Below are 15019 nucleotides of genomic sequence, written 5' to 3'. Positions count from 1 at the left end.
CTCCTTCCTCTCCCGTTCCGGTGTAAGAGACGGACATTTGTTCTTGTCCTCCCTTCTGTCTTCGTCAGGAGGCATAACAGCAGGCAAGCCCGTGTCCCACGAGAGGAAGAGCGCGCTGACCCCAACCCAGAGAGACAGCGTCCCGGCCAAGTCCCCCGTCTCCGGCGCCGACCCGCTGGGCTCGCACAGCCCGTTCGACTCCCACCACAGGCCCGTGGTGGCGGGGGAGGTGTACCGAGCCCATCTGACCCCACACCTTGACCCCAGTGTCTTCCACCACCGGGTGCTGGACCCAGGTAGAACGGCAACAGCGGGGCAAATGTTGGTCTTGAAGGAAAACGTACTTCGGTTTCCAACGATGAGAAGTTCGATATGAAGCCAGTTGTGGGCTCTCCCGCATCATCGACTCTCAAGTCGGCGGGCGGTCCCTACGCTCCACGCTGGCTGACCCCTCTCGCACCCCTCCCCCTCCCCTACAGGGTACATGTTCCCGAGGCAGCCTTCGCCCACTGGCTACCCCAACACCTACCCGCTGTACACCATGGAGAACACGCGCCAGACCATCCTCAACGACTACATCACCTCCCAGCAGATGCAGGTCATTCCGCGACCCGACGTCGCCAGGGGCCTGTCGCCGCGCGAGCAGCAGATGGCCATCCCCTACCCTTCCGGTGCCAGAGGTGAGGGGCGGGGGCGAGGCGAGCGAGCGAGAGGGGTGGGGTAGTATGTAGACCTTGTGCTCGTGTGAACTAGTGGCAACCTTTTCCAGACGATCAGAAGCAAATGACCCTAAGGACAAAGAAAGAAAGGAAAATCAATTCTTTCAGACCGACATCACCATGAGACTCCAGGGCTGGGGCTGTATCACACGATCAGCTGCAGTATCACAACTGGCCATTAATGAGGCCTTTACTCTACAGTATATCCAACTTTCTGTTTTATACTTGATTTTATTAATACTACATGCTGCAGTAAAAACAAAACAACAAAAAAAGACAAAAATTTGCCTTCTGTTATATATGATGCAGTGTAATGTTACTGAATCAAAAATGACCCGACACAGGTGCAGTTATTTAACTGGCTTTTGTACTCAACTTCTGTTGCCTAAACCACTATTCCACACTGCACCACATCTAACCACATGCAACAACTTACTAATTGAAACTTTGTACTGTTAATGATGATTTTTTATTTTTTACATTTAACACTTTTTTAGCGTTTTGGCTGCATTTGATCAGCTTTCAGCCCTAACCTTCTAACTTATATCTATATAAAAAAAATTATCCAGCCTAAACATATCAATTTGTATAAGGATTTGCAGTTCATTGCAAATCGGCTGGCTGCCAGTCGGTTGGCTGCTATGCTTTAGAAGTTTCTAGAAGCTCAGACGAGGGCTCTTGATTGGAAGTGACCAGTGGTCCTGGTTGTGGTTGTTCACCCTCTGGCCCTTTGCTTCTGTCTGTAAAAGGTATAATTGATCTAGCCCAGATGCCTCCCGCCATCCTGTTGCCTCACCCCGGGGGGACAGGTTCCCCCACACTGGACCGCATCACGTACATCCCTGGAGCTCAGACCCCTTTTCCTTCTAGGGTTTTCAACCCTACCTCCATATCTCCAGGTGAGGACCCCATTCCCAATCCCGAACCCCCCCCCCCCCCCCCCTGCGGAAATCTCCTGCTGTCTGTGTACCGCCTGACCTAGACCACCTCGACTCCGTTTACGCTGTGCCCTGCGATCGCTCCTGCCCACCTGTGCCTCTTCCTGATGCCCCTCCCCGCCTCTCTCCGCCCTGCTCCCCAGCTGCCGTGATGAAGGCACTTCTCACCTAGCAATACTGGTCCAGAATCAGCTCGGGTCCTTTGCCTCCGTGTGGTTCAGGCTGGTGCAAGCCTGTGCTATAAGCTGCTTCTAGATCTGTGTTCAGTGGTGACTGCAACTTCAGTCTGTCTCCATGGGGTCTCGCTGCTGTTTTCTTTAATTGGGGCATTAACAATTTTACAGGTGGTTTTGATGTGGCTTTGAAAACCGGTATCAGATTACCAGTGAAACACATGCCTCATTTACTGTGGTTTCACACATTGGGCTCATTGTCCTCTGATTATCTGTTGGTTTTTCTAAAATCAAACACTAATATTTAATCATTTTAATGACTTGCTCACTGGTTATGGCGCTGACGTAAAATCTTGTGGGACACAGCCAAAGGATAGAGAGTCAAAGGATGAGAACCTGAAGAATACGGAATGATCATAGTTAGTTAGTTTTAAGATGGTTCTGCAGTAACACTCATTTTCATTCATTTTTTTTCCCCCCCCACTAAGAAGTGTGAAGGTGAGCTTAATCAAGTTTCTAGTGAGAATATTAATGACAATTTCAGACCAACTGTGTTGTTTGTCTGCATGCCTTTAAGAACATGATCAGTTGATGAAACATGACGTAAAACGCTTCAGTAGCTACTGCTTCAGAGCTAGATGCCGATGTAGCGACCAAGGAGCATTATGCTAACGGGTGCCTAAGGGAGCCCTTGGCCACGGTAGCATGTTTGGTCGAGCTGCTCCTCCAGCTGCCGTTTCATTCATGTTCACCCTTCAGTAGGAGAAATCTGATGTATCAGTTTGTAAGAGAAAATGCTTTCAACTTTACACAAGTTTGTAGCAGTAAAGTGTGTGTGTGTGTTTTTTTTGGGGGGGGGGGGGTGTTCTGCTCTTCTGTAGTGGTCTGGTTGTCCCCGTTCTGCCTTTTCTAGCTTCTAAACACACTGTCATCTTGCATCTACGCACTGCGTCCTGAAGCCCAGTAGTAATCATCGCTCACGTACAACATTGTCTGGTTCTCCCCGCTTCACAAAAAGGAAACACTTATTCTTGTGGTTTCGAAATGAAGTTTTGAAAAGTGTTTATGACCACAACCCTGTCTTCCTGTTTGTCTGTGTCCGTGTGTCCGTGTCCGTGTGTCCGTGCGCGTGTGTGTCCGTGCGCGTGTGTGTCCGTGCGTTCTCTGTTTTCCCCATCCCCTAGGACACTCTGCCCAATTCGCAGCCAGCGTGGAGAGAGAGAGAGAGCGGGAGCGGGATCGCGAGCACAGAGAGCGCGAGAAGGAGCGTGAAAAGGAGCGCGAGAGGGAGCAGAGAGAGCGGGAGAGGGAGCGCGAGCGCATGGCCGCTGCAAGCGAATACATACGTGGAGGTGAGGAGAACGGTGTGCACGCTCTTCAGACCAAAGAAGAGACCCACCAACACACAACTTTTGAATAGCTGGATTTATGTGCTTGCGCGTGTGTGCGTTCTCAGCTCCAGAGCAGCCCGTCATGCCCAGCAGTCGTGTCTTTCTGCGTTCCCCCTCGCCTTCGATGAGGTCACAGGAAGGCGTGGTCCAGCAGAGGCCCAGCATTTTCCAGGGCACCAGCAAGAGCGTCATAACCCCTCTGATGTAGGCTCTGCGTTTCATGCCCTCTCACTCAGCAGGGGTGCACACCTGCTTCTACAGACATACAAAAAAAAAAAGACAATTTTAAGGGAAATATCTAAACTTTGTATCTGTAGGTCTGCAAGTGAGTGTATTTGTCATGCATTTGTTTTATTACTACAGCCCTACTAAATTTTAGTCACTGTGTTGGCAGAGTCTGAAATAAACTGTCAGACACCTGTCCAGAGTTTAATTAGTTTTATGCCCCCCCACCCTGAGCAGACCGATGCCGTCGGCCACGGTCCAGGCGAACTCGCGCTACAACACGGCCGCCGACATGCTGGTCGCCCTGGTGGACGCGGCAGCCTCCGCCCCCCAGATGGACGTGGCCAAGACCAAGGAGGGCAAGCACAGCGTGGACGACGAGCCGCAGACCCAGCGACGCCCGGCCGTCGAGCAGCAGGAAGCGGCAGAGCGGCGCTCCACGCAGCTGCCGTACGGGGCCCTGCCGCTGGCCGTGGGCAAGCCACCCCTCGCCGCCTACGCTGACGCCGGGGGAGGGGCCGGTGCTGCCAAAGACAAGTCACGCATTGAGGTGGAGCTGCGCACGCGCGGCAAGACCACCATCACTGCCGCCAACTTCATCGACGTTATCATCACGCGCCAGATCGCTTCGGAGAAGGACTCGCGGGAGCGGGGCTCTCAGAGCTCGGACTCCTCCAGCAGCTGTGAGTGGGAAATGTCTTTTTAAAGTCTTTAAATATTTTTTGTACATGCGGTAAAATTCATTGGGCAAACTCTTGTTTTTTTTATTTTAAAAATAAGTTGTCCGGCCCCTCCCTCCCCGGGAGCACAGCCAGTTTCTCGCGCTCAGGCGCCTGGCGGCGGATAGCTGGGGCATCATCTGGGAACTCGCGCTCTCCGGATGAGAGGGTGACCTCTCTTTTTATGTTGCGTCACCTGGGACCTGATGTAGCAGGCTTTTTTTATAGCAAGAACAAGATTAAAACAGAAATTTTGATTAAATGTTCTACGTTTGCGAAAAACGTGAACAAAAAAAATGACCGCAGAACAGGACAAGGTCCAGAGCTCCTGCTTCCCCTGAACGTGTTGCTGCAGAAAGGTTTAACCGTCGGCCTCTTCTCCTCCAGTGCCGACTGGCCGCTACGAAGCACCGGGCAGTGGGGCCATTGAGGTAATCAGCCCGGCTAGTTCTCCAGCCCAACGAGAGGAGAAGATTGAGGGCCCTTTCCCCCCTGAGAAGAGCTCTCAGTCATCCACAGGTGAGACTCTTTAACCCCCAGCACCCAGTGTGGACACGTCCAGCCTTCTGGTTATTTGTGCCTGTGTTCCCCCCCCTTGCAAAAGTGCAGGGGCCGAGTGTCGGCGCACGCACGTTTGTCCCGAAATGCCCTCTTCCAGCCTGTCCTTCTTGCTCTGCCTCCAGGTGCTGGCAGAGGGTTCGACATGAGCCGCTACAGGCAGCCGCCGGAGCCACTGCCACAGACGCACCGTGTCATGACCCTGGCCGACCACATCTCGGTACCACTGCCCCCTTACGCCTTTTCTCGCACTTGCGGCCACGCGTCCGTGCTAACTCCTCCTTTTGGTCTCGTGCAGCACATCATAACCCAGGACTTCGCGCGGAGCCAGGACCCTTTGCCTGCGTCCAGCGCCATGCCTCCCACATCCTCCGCTGCCTCCACATTCCAAACCTCCGGCGCCGTGGGTCGGCCCAAAGGGCCCAACCGCTACAGTCCTGAGAACCCTCCCGGTCACCACGTGAAAGCCCCCAGCAGGGTGTCTCCCGAGAACGTGTCTGACAAGACCAGAACCAGGTACACACCCCCAGAAAGGCTTCCCCGCACATTTGATATGGTTACATAGAATTGTAGAGCTTTTGTGGTACATCATCAGAAAAAATGTTTGTTGTTTGATGTTCATATCAGGTCTGATGGTGACGCTCAGTTGTCTTTAGTCGTTTTGCTTGTGGGTAATGTTCATCTCTGGGTGTGTCTCTGTGGGTGTGTCACCAGGCCAGGGAAGTCTCCCGAGCGCTCTGGCGGAGTCAGTGGTCGGGGTGTGGAGAGCTATGAGCCCATCTCTCCACCTCAGAGCTATTCGGGCCTGGACAAACTAGAGGGCAGTTTTCAAGGCCAGAGACGTGAGACGGACCTCACAGAGCAGAGGTGCCCTCATCTCCGCCCACCAAAACCACCAAAAACTGCTCCTCCTACACCCTCCCACCTACCCACGTGTGCACTTGAACCATCTGTTGGTGTTTACAGTCTGTCAGACACCCCCTGCTGCACTCGTCAGCACCAGACCCTTCTCCACACAGGAGTGGGCGTGGTTGCTCGTGTTGCATTGTCATGGCAGGAGCAGTGTTTCACATACGTCAGAGACACTGCTGGTTGGAGCCAGGTCTGCGACCTCAAAATATTCAGCCTCCAGTGGCCTTGTGGTCACAAAATGACCACTGACCAGAGCTGGCCCGAACACACTGTACTTGACAACAGAAGGGCTGCACACTTACAAGTCGGGTGTGTCCTCATAGTCTGAGCCACGACAGGCTTCCTTTAAACAAGGGCTTCCTGTTGATTTCCTGTTGGTAGCAGGTACATGGTGCGTCACATAGAATAAGAGATTTGGTGTGTGCGTGGTTGGGCGGACGGATGGGTGGTGTGTGTTCATTAGAAATGAACTGACATGGCCTATAGTATCTCCAGCAGCTGCCTCAGGATAGCCACACACCCTGACATTAGATCAGTAGGTCTCCCTTTAAGGACCAGCAACCTAATGCCACCTCAACGGCCGTTGCCGCTACACTCCCCCCCCCCCCCACCTTAGTGGAAACCTGGCTCGTTCCCAAGCGTGTCCCGTCACCCCCTCGCCTGACTCTGTGCCCTTTCTCTGGTGTCAGGATGGACACGCACTCCCCGGGAAGCAGCAGCTATCAGCCCTCTTTCTTTGCCAAGATGGAGAACACCCCCATGGTCATGTCCAAGAAGCAGGAGATCTTTCGCAAATCTGAAGTTGGTACGGGCATCTCTCCTTCCCAACCCCTCCTAATGTATCCCTATGGAATCTAAATATATCTCGGTAGCCAACAACACTTCCGGTTCTGGTAATTTTCTGATAACAGAACAACTCCGAACACAAGCCAAAATGAATGCCCAGTGTTTGCTGTATGAATCGTCATCACTTTGACAATTCACAGCGAGTGGCTGACTAAACCTTGTCGTTTTCTCCGTTGTTTTCTTTCCAGGCAATGCACAGCCAGGCACAGAGATCTTCAATTTACCAGCAGTAACAAGCTCAAGTGAGTTACACCCAGCAAGTTTGCCTCGTCTGGATAACTGAAGGGCATGCAGCAGTGTTTGTCAGTTCTTGTCATCTAATTTGTACCAACAGATTTGCCTGTCTCAGAATTCCACAGCACATCCGGAGTGGCTTGTAGCTATAGAAATGGAAATTGAGGCTAGCAGCCTGTACTTGGTGCGGCTAGTTGGTCCTGGTATTTGTAATGTATCGAGGACTTGAACCTGCTGCTGTCCTCTAGTTACTCTCTTAGCACATTGAACCGTTGAGATACTGGTGCTTCACAGATGCCTCTCCAGTGGGGGGTGGGTAATACGATATGTTATCACTATAAATTACAGTGGTGTCGCACCAACAAATGAAACTACGTAGAAGCCTTTTTTTTTTTTTAATGTAATTAATTTTTTTGGGGGGGGGGGACTGCTGTTTTTGCTGGTGCACGGCATATGCCAACTTGTTAGCAAACCTCAGAAATCGAATGATCGTGATGCGTATTGGCTGTGAGGATACTAATAGTGGATAGTGAAGATGGCTGTTGTGGCCACATTACCAACTCCTGTTCGGCTGCGGCTCTTTCTTTCACGTTCGTTTTCCTTCTGTGGACTCAACACCAGGGGCCTTGCCCTCACTCAGCCCGCGTGTCTCCTGTCTCCATAGGTAACGTGAACCCGAGAAACCACTCATTCAGCGACCCAGCCAGTAACCTGGGTCTAGAGGACATCATCCGCAAGGCCCTGATGGGCAACGTGGAGGAAAGGCCCGACGAGCAGGCACAGCAAGCCCAGTCCAGCGCTCCCTCAATGGGCAGCAACGCGAGCGGCATGGGGGGTGTGTCCGAGGGGCGGCAGGAGGCCAGTCCATCCCCCAACGCAGGTAGATACTGTAAGGAAAATACACGCACCATCACTGCTGGTCCCATAACCCGTCTCAGAAAATGGTCCGATTCAAAGAACAGGATAGCTGGTCTGAAATGCCAGAAAGGGCCCGTGTGTTTTATCACTTTGCAGTGAAACTGGAGCTGTTTGTGTTCCTGTTGAACTTGCTAAATGTGGAGTCTGGCAGCACCATGCGGTCTTAAAAATGATGGCACATACACCACCAGTATAGAAGAGCAATGCGAGAGCCAGAGCACAACTGGTTGGGTGGTGGGCCTGGGGACTAGTGCTCTGCCCTTGCCTCTGATGTCTGCCTGGCACTTTTCTACGTAAATACAAATGTAAGAGCCAGTTATCTGCTTTCGATTATGTTAGTTATGCATGTCTCTCCCCGTAGCAGGCAAACAGAAGCTCCAAAGCAAAGCCAGCAGCAGGAAGTCCAAGTCGCCAAACCCAGGCCAGGCATACCCAGGCGGGGAGCGTCCGCCCTCCGTCTCCTCGGTGCATTCTGAAGGTGATTACCACAGGCCGAGCTGGGCCTGGGAGGACCGGCCCTCATCCACAGGTGAGCGGGTTGTCCACATTCATCTGACATGACATTACGGGGTGGCGTGGAGTCCTTTGATAAGATGCCTTGCCTCTTTCTCCACCCTCCAGGGCCTATGCAGTTTCCGTATAACCCTCTGACTATGCGGATGTTGAGTAGCACCCCTCCCACCTCCATGGCCTGTCCATCTCCCTCCATGCAGTCCCAGCAGCAGCCACAGGGAGGCGCTGCCATTGGCCCGGCCCGCGCGTGGGAGAGGGAGCCGCCACTGCTCTCGGAACAGTACGAAACCCTGTCGGACAGTGATGACTGACGAACTATGACCTCCTACCAACCCCAAGGCCCCCACCCCACTCCATCCCACCCTGGTCATAAGAAGTGTCCCTCCCAACTATGCCCCATTGCCATTCTTGAGATGGGGACCAGCCGAGGAGGACTCCCTTCTGGTCCCTTGTTGCCCTCTGGTGGTCAGAGAAAGCATTGCAAGGGAGCCACAAACGGGCTGAGTCTTCAGGATAAACTTTTTATTGGAGTCCAGAAGCTTTATGCCACCTGTTTGTGGATAAGAAATCAGTGAAAAGTGAAAAAGGATGAAGAACTTTGTAAAGAAACTTTAAAGAAGACTTATTTGCTTAAAAATCTGTTCAGTTTCTGTAAAGAAATACTTTTTGTCTTTAAAAAAAAACCACAAAAAAAACGACGTATGTAAATAGGGTAACCTTTTGCAGTGTGTTCCTTTTTTCCTCTTCGTATTTTCTCTGCATTTTAATGTTGCTTTTTTTTTTTTTTAATGAAATCACGGATGGTTTGAGATTACACACAAGTTCTCGCTCTTCGTGTGAAAGGTGCCGATTCCCTCCCCCACCACTGGCCAGTGGCATGAGCGGCACGACCCGAGCCGGCCGAGCTGAACGGACCAGGTTGCAACCACAGCGCAGCAGCCGTCCGCGAGGCAGGGAGGGCGAGTGCGTTTTAGCCGACAGGAGAAGACCCAGCCTACAGGGCGCTGTGGTGAGGCATCAGCAGCTGTGGAAATAGATTCCATTTCTATGTGGGTGTATAGATGTTTATTCAACCTGTTATATGGGTCTAGGAGGGGGGAGACACATGAGCGTTGTTCCGCCCTGCAGGAAGAGCAGTTTGAGAAGCATAAAGGCACCATCACCTGTTTGGTTCATGTGAACAAGCTGAGAACACTGGTCTCAGAGCCGTATGATTTTTACCGTGAAAGAAGAAATATAAGCTGAAGGTTTACTTTTTTTTTTTTTTTTTCCTCCATCAAAGCTAATTGAATTTATTTTATTTTATTTTTCTGTTTTTCTTATGCTGATCGGTGCTCTGTGGTGGAGTGAACTTGAGCATGGTTTGCATCCAGCGTCCTGAACTTCAGTATGTTCATCTGTGTGGTTGCTAAGAAGTGCTAAATGTTCTGCTGCCACCCTCCTCCCCCCTCCCAATTCTCACCCCTTCTCCTTTATCCTGGTAGGTTGCTATAGCAACCAGGGGAGCACCAGAGCAGTATATTGTTCTGGAGAAGGTCTTGGTTCGATTTTCATGAGGCGAAAATTCAACTGTGACCTTCTCCTTCATTTTATTTAGTCTGTTCTTTTATTCATTTTTTATTTGCTAAATCACATTCTGACAAATACATGCCCCTCACACACACACACACACACACACACACACACACACACACACGAAAGAAAGAAAAACCAAACTTCTGTCTGATGAACCTCTGCACCATTGTTGCACTTTTTTTGGCTCAGTATCTTTTGACATTGATTAAAAGTGTACTACCTGTAATCTAAGTTATTCAAGCTCTTGCAGAGGTCTGCGCTGTTCAGTTTCATGCACATTTTGCAATAGTTCTTTATTGCCACTTGGAAATCTTTGGATATTACATGTTTCTTTTCAAACGTGTCCCTGTTTTCTGGCTTGTTTGACATCACTTTTCTTGGTCTATGGTACAGTAAGGCTGTTGAAGTTGCCCTTTCATAGTGGTGGCTTTGACTTAGATCTTCATTTTCTTGATGTAACAGAAAATAAGCTTGATTTTAGTTATCTGCGCAAACATAGCTGTAGTATGTTCCATGACAACCCAAAAGACAAAAAAATCTAAGCAGCCTGTGCTTGTGTTTTGGTTTCCTTTGCTTTCACTTTGCTCAAGTAACACAACTTTACATCTGCTTTACATTTTGATATATTTAATTAATTTTGCTTCTGAAATGGGGCTGAAAAAAGCCTTAGAGCTCATCTTTTCAGATTTTTCCTTTATTTCAAATCATTTTCAACATCGATGTTATTCATCCTGTTTTAATGGGATGCCAAGTGTTTACAGTGGCGTCAACAAAAAGGAAAAAAAAAAGCAGTGAAACTTGAATCTTAAGAAAATGAAAGGCGATCATTGCATTAGTTATAGTTATTAGCTTTTTTCAGTCCAACACCTTGCAGTGGTAACTTTTTTTTTTTCCTTTTGTGCGTTCAGAATCGAGACTTGAAATAACCCGTGTATCCCATGATGTTGAAAACGCAATGTTTGTATCGCACAATGTCTCTTAAGTAGCCAATTACAGAGTTCAGACCAATCAATAAAGTGGACTAGCACTCCACCTTTCTGAAAGTGAACATATCGCCTCCTCTGCTCTTTCTTTGTCAGGGGTTTGTCACATATCGTGAGGTTGGTAAGTTGTTTCTTGGGAATACCAGGATGCACTGAAGTGGGATTCATGGCTGAAATCAATTTGTCTAAACTATCCTGTCATGCTAAACTAGGCCATTTTGAAATGGCACAACCCCTAGAACTAGACTACCCAATCTGAGAACTGCTGAGTCTAGTGTTGCATGTCGTTGGATTGTTTCATGACCTCTCATGACACTGGGATCTGGGCCCAATGTGACATATTCATCTTTATGAGGAATAATCTGTTATTTATTGTGATTATTTCCAGCCATTGATTGCCTGACTTAGGAGCATTGGGAACAGACTTTTCTGGATTCTCAAGGATGAGGCGATGACTCCTGACTTGGACAACATGCTACATTAAGAACTATCAGATAGGTCATTGGTCATACATCATAAGGCACTAAAGAACCTTTGCTACATGTCAACACACGATTTACAGTTGTAGAGATACTGTCCTTAGATTTTACAAATGAATTATTGTTAAACCTCAACCTCCGCAGCTGTGCCGCTCATGGCAGTGTTGATGCAGCATTGGGAATGACCCACCATGTCTTTCTTCTGCTGTCTACAATATCTAATCTGTAGTAATCCATATCTGTGCTAAGGGCCTTTAGTGACATTAAAAGCTAAATTATTACAACGTTATGAGGTAATTCACTTCAAAGTTCATAAGAACTTGTATCATTTGTGTGAATCTGTGACCACGACTTGTTACTTTGCTGTAAATAGCTACTAAGTCTATCAGAGAACTCGTACTGGGCGTGTGATGTCTGTTAGTCGGATGTTGTTCAGGAAGTGCTGTGCACTACTTCCCCTGGTCGAGCTCCCACAGCAGATCCTTCGATCGCTGCAGGTTCAGGCAGTGATCCTAGCATGATGGTTTTATCCATAGCTGCTGGTTGGTGTCTTTTGTCTGGCCTATGGTCATGCTGGTTGGTGTTTGCCCATGGTAAGTGCTTCTTCGCAAAAAACTCCTCTCATAAGCTATCACAGTTTGTCCGCTAACAGGCTTGTATTGATGGTTTGATACTTGTGTATAGCAGGTGGGCTATGTCACAGGCAGCGTGTCGATAGTGGGAATGTAACCACTGAGCTGTGGTCTGATGTTCTGCTGCCATGTTACTTTGAACCGGTCCTCCTCGGATCAGACATGACTGCAGATATAGTAGCAGTGTGGACTCAGAAGAATGAAGCAATACCTAATCTACTGGAGATCACTCTGCAAGGTGACGTCAGGTCCTGGAATAACAAAGGTGGACGTATTAAAACATTCTCCAAACTCTCAGAATCTGGAAATTTCTCCATCCTCCTCCATAAAGTGAACCAGTCTGATCAGGGTTTCTACCGCTGTGAGCTGTTTAAGGGGTTCAACTGTAGCATCGCATACCAGGAAATGCAGCTTGGTTTGTGGAGGTTTTTTTTCTTCTTCACATTTTCATGTACATCTCTCAGCCGCCTGTAGAATGACTTAATGGTCGTCATCTCCATCATTTTTGCACTCTCACAAAGACTAATGGCTTGTTCAACTTCCACAGATATTGCCAAAGTTTTCCACTACAGGAGCATTATTGTAACAGGAGCCTCAGGAGGAGCAGTGCTTCTCTTACTGTTCATAGCATGTGCTTACTACATCAGGTGTAAACGTAAGTATTAGAATATACTGTATTATTTAATATACGATATGAAAAATTACACGTCTGTCCTTTATTTCTTGAGGGACATGCATAAAATGTCTCAGGAATAGGACTGACAATCTGGTCTGAGAAGGACAAACCACGAGTGCAGGATGATGGTCAAGTAACAACACAAGTTAACCAGTACACACAGAATTGGTTTTCGATGTTGTCAGGAAGGTTCTGCACATTGCCAGTGTGGTTGTCATTCTCACTTATTTTCAAGAATGTGATGGAGTGGTCTCATGTTTGTGGTGGGCGTTTTCACACTGTGGAGTGCTTGTGCGTTTGTGGTGGTGGTTCTCACTATGTGGAGTGTGCTGGTGTGCTTTCACTGCCATGCACACTGATGCAAAAAATGTCAACACCCAGGTGTTGAGACCTAAGATGCCTGAGAATGTGGGTACGTAAGATGAAGGAGTTTCATCTGCTGTATGTTTTTTTTGTTTTTTTTTTTTTGTTCTAGGTAAAATACTTGATAACCCACTCTATGGCAACTACAGCAGAGAAGGTGCAAACTACAGCAGAGAAGGCGCAAACTACAGCAGAGAAGGCGCAAACTACAGCAGAAAAGGTACAAACTTAAAAAAAATTCATGTTCAAGTTCTATTAGGTTTCTTCATATTTCTTCATGTGGAAATGATCTATTTTTCTGTTTAATGAAATGCATCTCACTCCTCTTCAGAAGGCACTGTGTACAACCCAATCTATACCAATTTGGTGTACCAAGCACAGCCTGCCAGAGGAGAAGCTTCACGACAGCTCACAGCAGAGTGTGGACTAGGAGATACAAAACAATGACATTTACTAAAAGCATAAACATACATTTGATCTTTCTGGTAAATTTGTCTGTGTCATACGTTTACTGTTAATGAATGTATTCTTAATAAATATTTTGTCTTTCACAAAATTGAGTTGTCTTAGATGTTATATTGCATTCTGGGCACAATTAATGTGATGCCAACCTGGTTGGACATCCTTTACACATGCATAAATACCAGAACATTGCTGCATTCACTTTAGAGATTGTAATGTTCTGAGGGTTCAGATACAGGATGGGATAGATAGCAGTCAGATGCATCTTGACATTATAAGCACAAATCCTAGTGCTCTTGCAGTGACACAAAAAATATGTTACATCTGTGACGTATGATGTGCACGTTTCCTTTGGTTAACAGTTTTTGTACAACATAGCTGTATTCCAGCATATCTGGAATAATCTGTGTTATTTATTGTGATTATTTCTAGCCATTGATTGCCTGACTTAAGAGCATGATCTATGGTCATGCTGGTTGGTGTTTGCCCATGATAAGTGCATCTTCGCAAAAAACTCCTCTCATAAGCTATCACAGTTTGTCCGCTAACAGGCTTGTATTGATGGTTTTGATACTTGTGTATAGCAGGTGGGCTATGTCACAGGCAGCGTGTCGATAGTGGGAATGTAACCACTGAGCTGCGGTCTGATGTTCTGCTGCCATGTTACTTTGAACCGGTCCTCTTCGGATCAAACAAGACTGCAGATATAGTAGCAGTGTGGACGCAGAAGAATGAAGCAATACCTAATCTACTGGAGATCACTCTGCAAGGTGACGTCAGGTCCTGGAATAACAAAGGTGGACGTATTAAAACATTCTCCAAACTCTCAGAATCTGGAAATTTCTCCATCCTCCTCCATAAAGTGAACCAGTCTGATCAGGGTTTCTACCGCTGTGAGCTGTCTAAGGGGTTCAACTGTAGCATCGCGTACCAGGAAATGCAGCTTGGTTTGTGGAGGTTTTTTTTCTTCTTCACATTTTCATGTACATCTCTCAGCCGCCTGTAGAATGACTTAATGGTCGTCATCTCCATCATTTTTGCACTCTCACAAAGACTAATGGCTTGTTCAACTTCCACAGATATTGCCAAAGTTTTCCACTACAGGAGCATTATTGTAACAGGAGCCTCAGGAGGAGCAGTGCTTCTCTTACTGTTCATAGCATGTGCTTACTACATCAGGTGTAAACGTAAGTATTAGAATACACTGTATTATTTAATATACGATATGAAAAATTACACGTCTGTCCTTTATTTCTTGAGGGACATGCATAAAATGTCTCAGTAATAGGACTGACAATCTGGTCTGAGAAGGACAAACCACGAGTGGAGGATGATGGTTAAGTAACAACACAAGTTAACCAGTGCACACAGAATTGGTTTTCGATGTTGTCAGGAAGGTTCTGCACATTGCCAGTGTGGTTGTCATTCTCACTTATTTTCAAGAATGTGATGGAGTGGTCTCATGTTTGTGGTGGGCGTTTTCACACTGTGGAGTGCTTGTGCGTTTGTGGTGGTGGTTCTCACTATGTGGAGTGTGCTGGTGTGCTTTCACTGCCATGCACACTGATGCAAAAAATGTCAACACCCAGGTGTTGAGACCTAAGATGCCTGAGAATGTGGGTACGTAAGATGAAGGAATTTTATCTGCTATATGTTTTTTTTTGTTTTTTTTTTTGTTCTAGGTAAAATGCTTGATAACCCAC

At 47.8% G+C, this 15019-nt stretch overlaps 1 protein-coding gene across 12 annotated transcripts in view; it reads left to right on the top strand.

The window, feature by feature from the left end:
* The window catches only part of ncor1 (nuclear receptor corepressor 1), a 64147-nt gene extending 50662 nt beyond the window's left edge, over positions 1 to 13485 (top strand). For 5 of the 12 annotated variants that reach the window (XM_035527336.1, XM_035527337.1, XM_035527335.1 and 2 more), the window contains 15 exons: positions 69 to 296; positions 480 to 680; positions 1469 to 1618; positions 3015 to 3182; positions 3287 to 3425; positions 3684 to 4129; positions 4553 to 4684; positions 4849 to 4943; positions 5022 to 5239; positions 5438 to 5590; positions 6325 to 6440; positions 6670 to 6723; positions 7380 to 7604; positions 7995 to 8162; positions 8255 to 10769. In XM_035527336.1, coding sequence (XP_035383229.1) covers positions 69 to 296; positions 480 to 680; positions 1469 to 1618; positions 3015 to 3182; positions 3287 to 3425; positions 3684 to 4129; positions 4553 to 4684; positions 4849 to 4943; positions 5022 to 5239; positions 5438 to 5590; positions 6325 to 6440; positions 6670 to 6723; positions 7380 to 7604; positions 7995 to 8162; positions 8255 to 8457 — 2696 coding nt within the window. In that variant the 3' untranslated portion in view covers positions 8458 to 10769. Of the gene's footprint in view, positions 1 to 68; positions 297 to 479; positions 681 to 1468; positions 1619 to 3014; positions 3183 to 3286; positions 3426 to 3683; positions 4130 to 4552; positions 4685 to 4848; positions 4944 to 5021; positions 5240 to 5437; positions 5591 to 6324; positions 6441 to 6669; positions 6724 to 7379; positions 7605 to 7994; positions 8163 to 8254; positions 10770 to 12966; positions 13075 to 13185 lie in introns of those variants that run through there. The other 7 variants (XM_035527341.1, XM_035527334.1, XM_035527340.1 and 4 more) reach the window with 5 other exon arrangements.
* Positions 13486 to 15019: the final 1534 nt, after the last annotated feature.

Source organism: Electrophorus electricus, chromosome 6 (genome assembly GCF_013358815.1).
Source record: "Electrophorus electricus isolate fEleEle1 chromosome 6, fEleEle1.pri, whole genome shotgun sequence".
NCBI classification, from domain to species: domain Eukaryota; kingdom Metazoa; phylum Chordata; class Actinopteri; order Gymnotiformes; family Gymnotidae; genus Electrophorus; species Electrophorus electricus.
The sequence above is the reverse complement of the archived record's forward strand: the minus strand, read 5'-3'. Positions and strand labels throughout refer to the sequence as shown.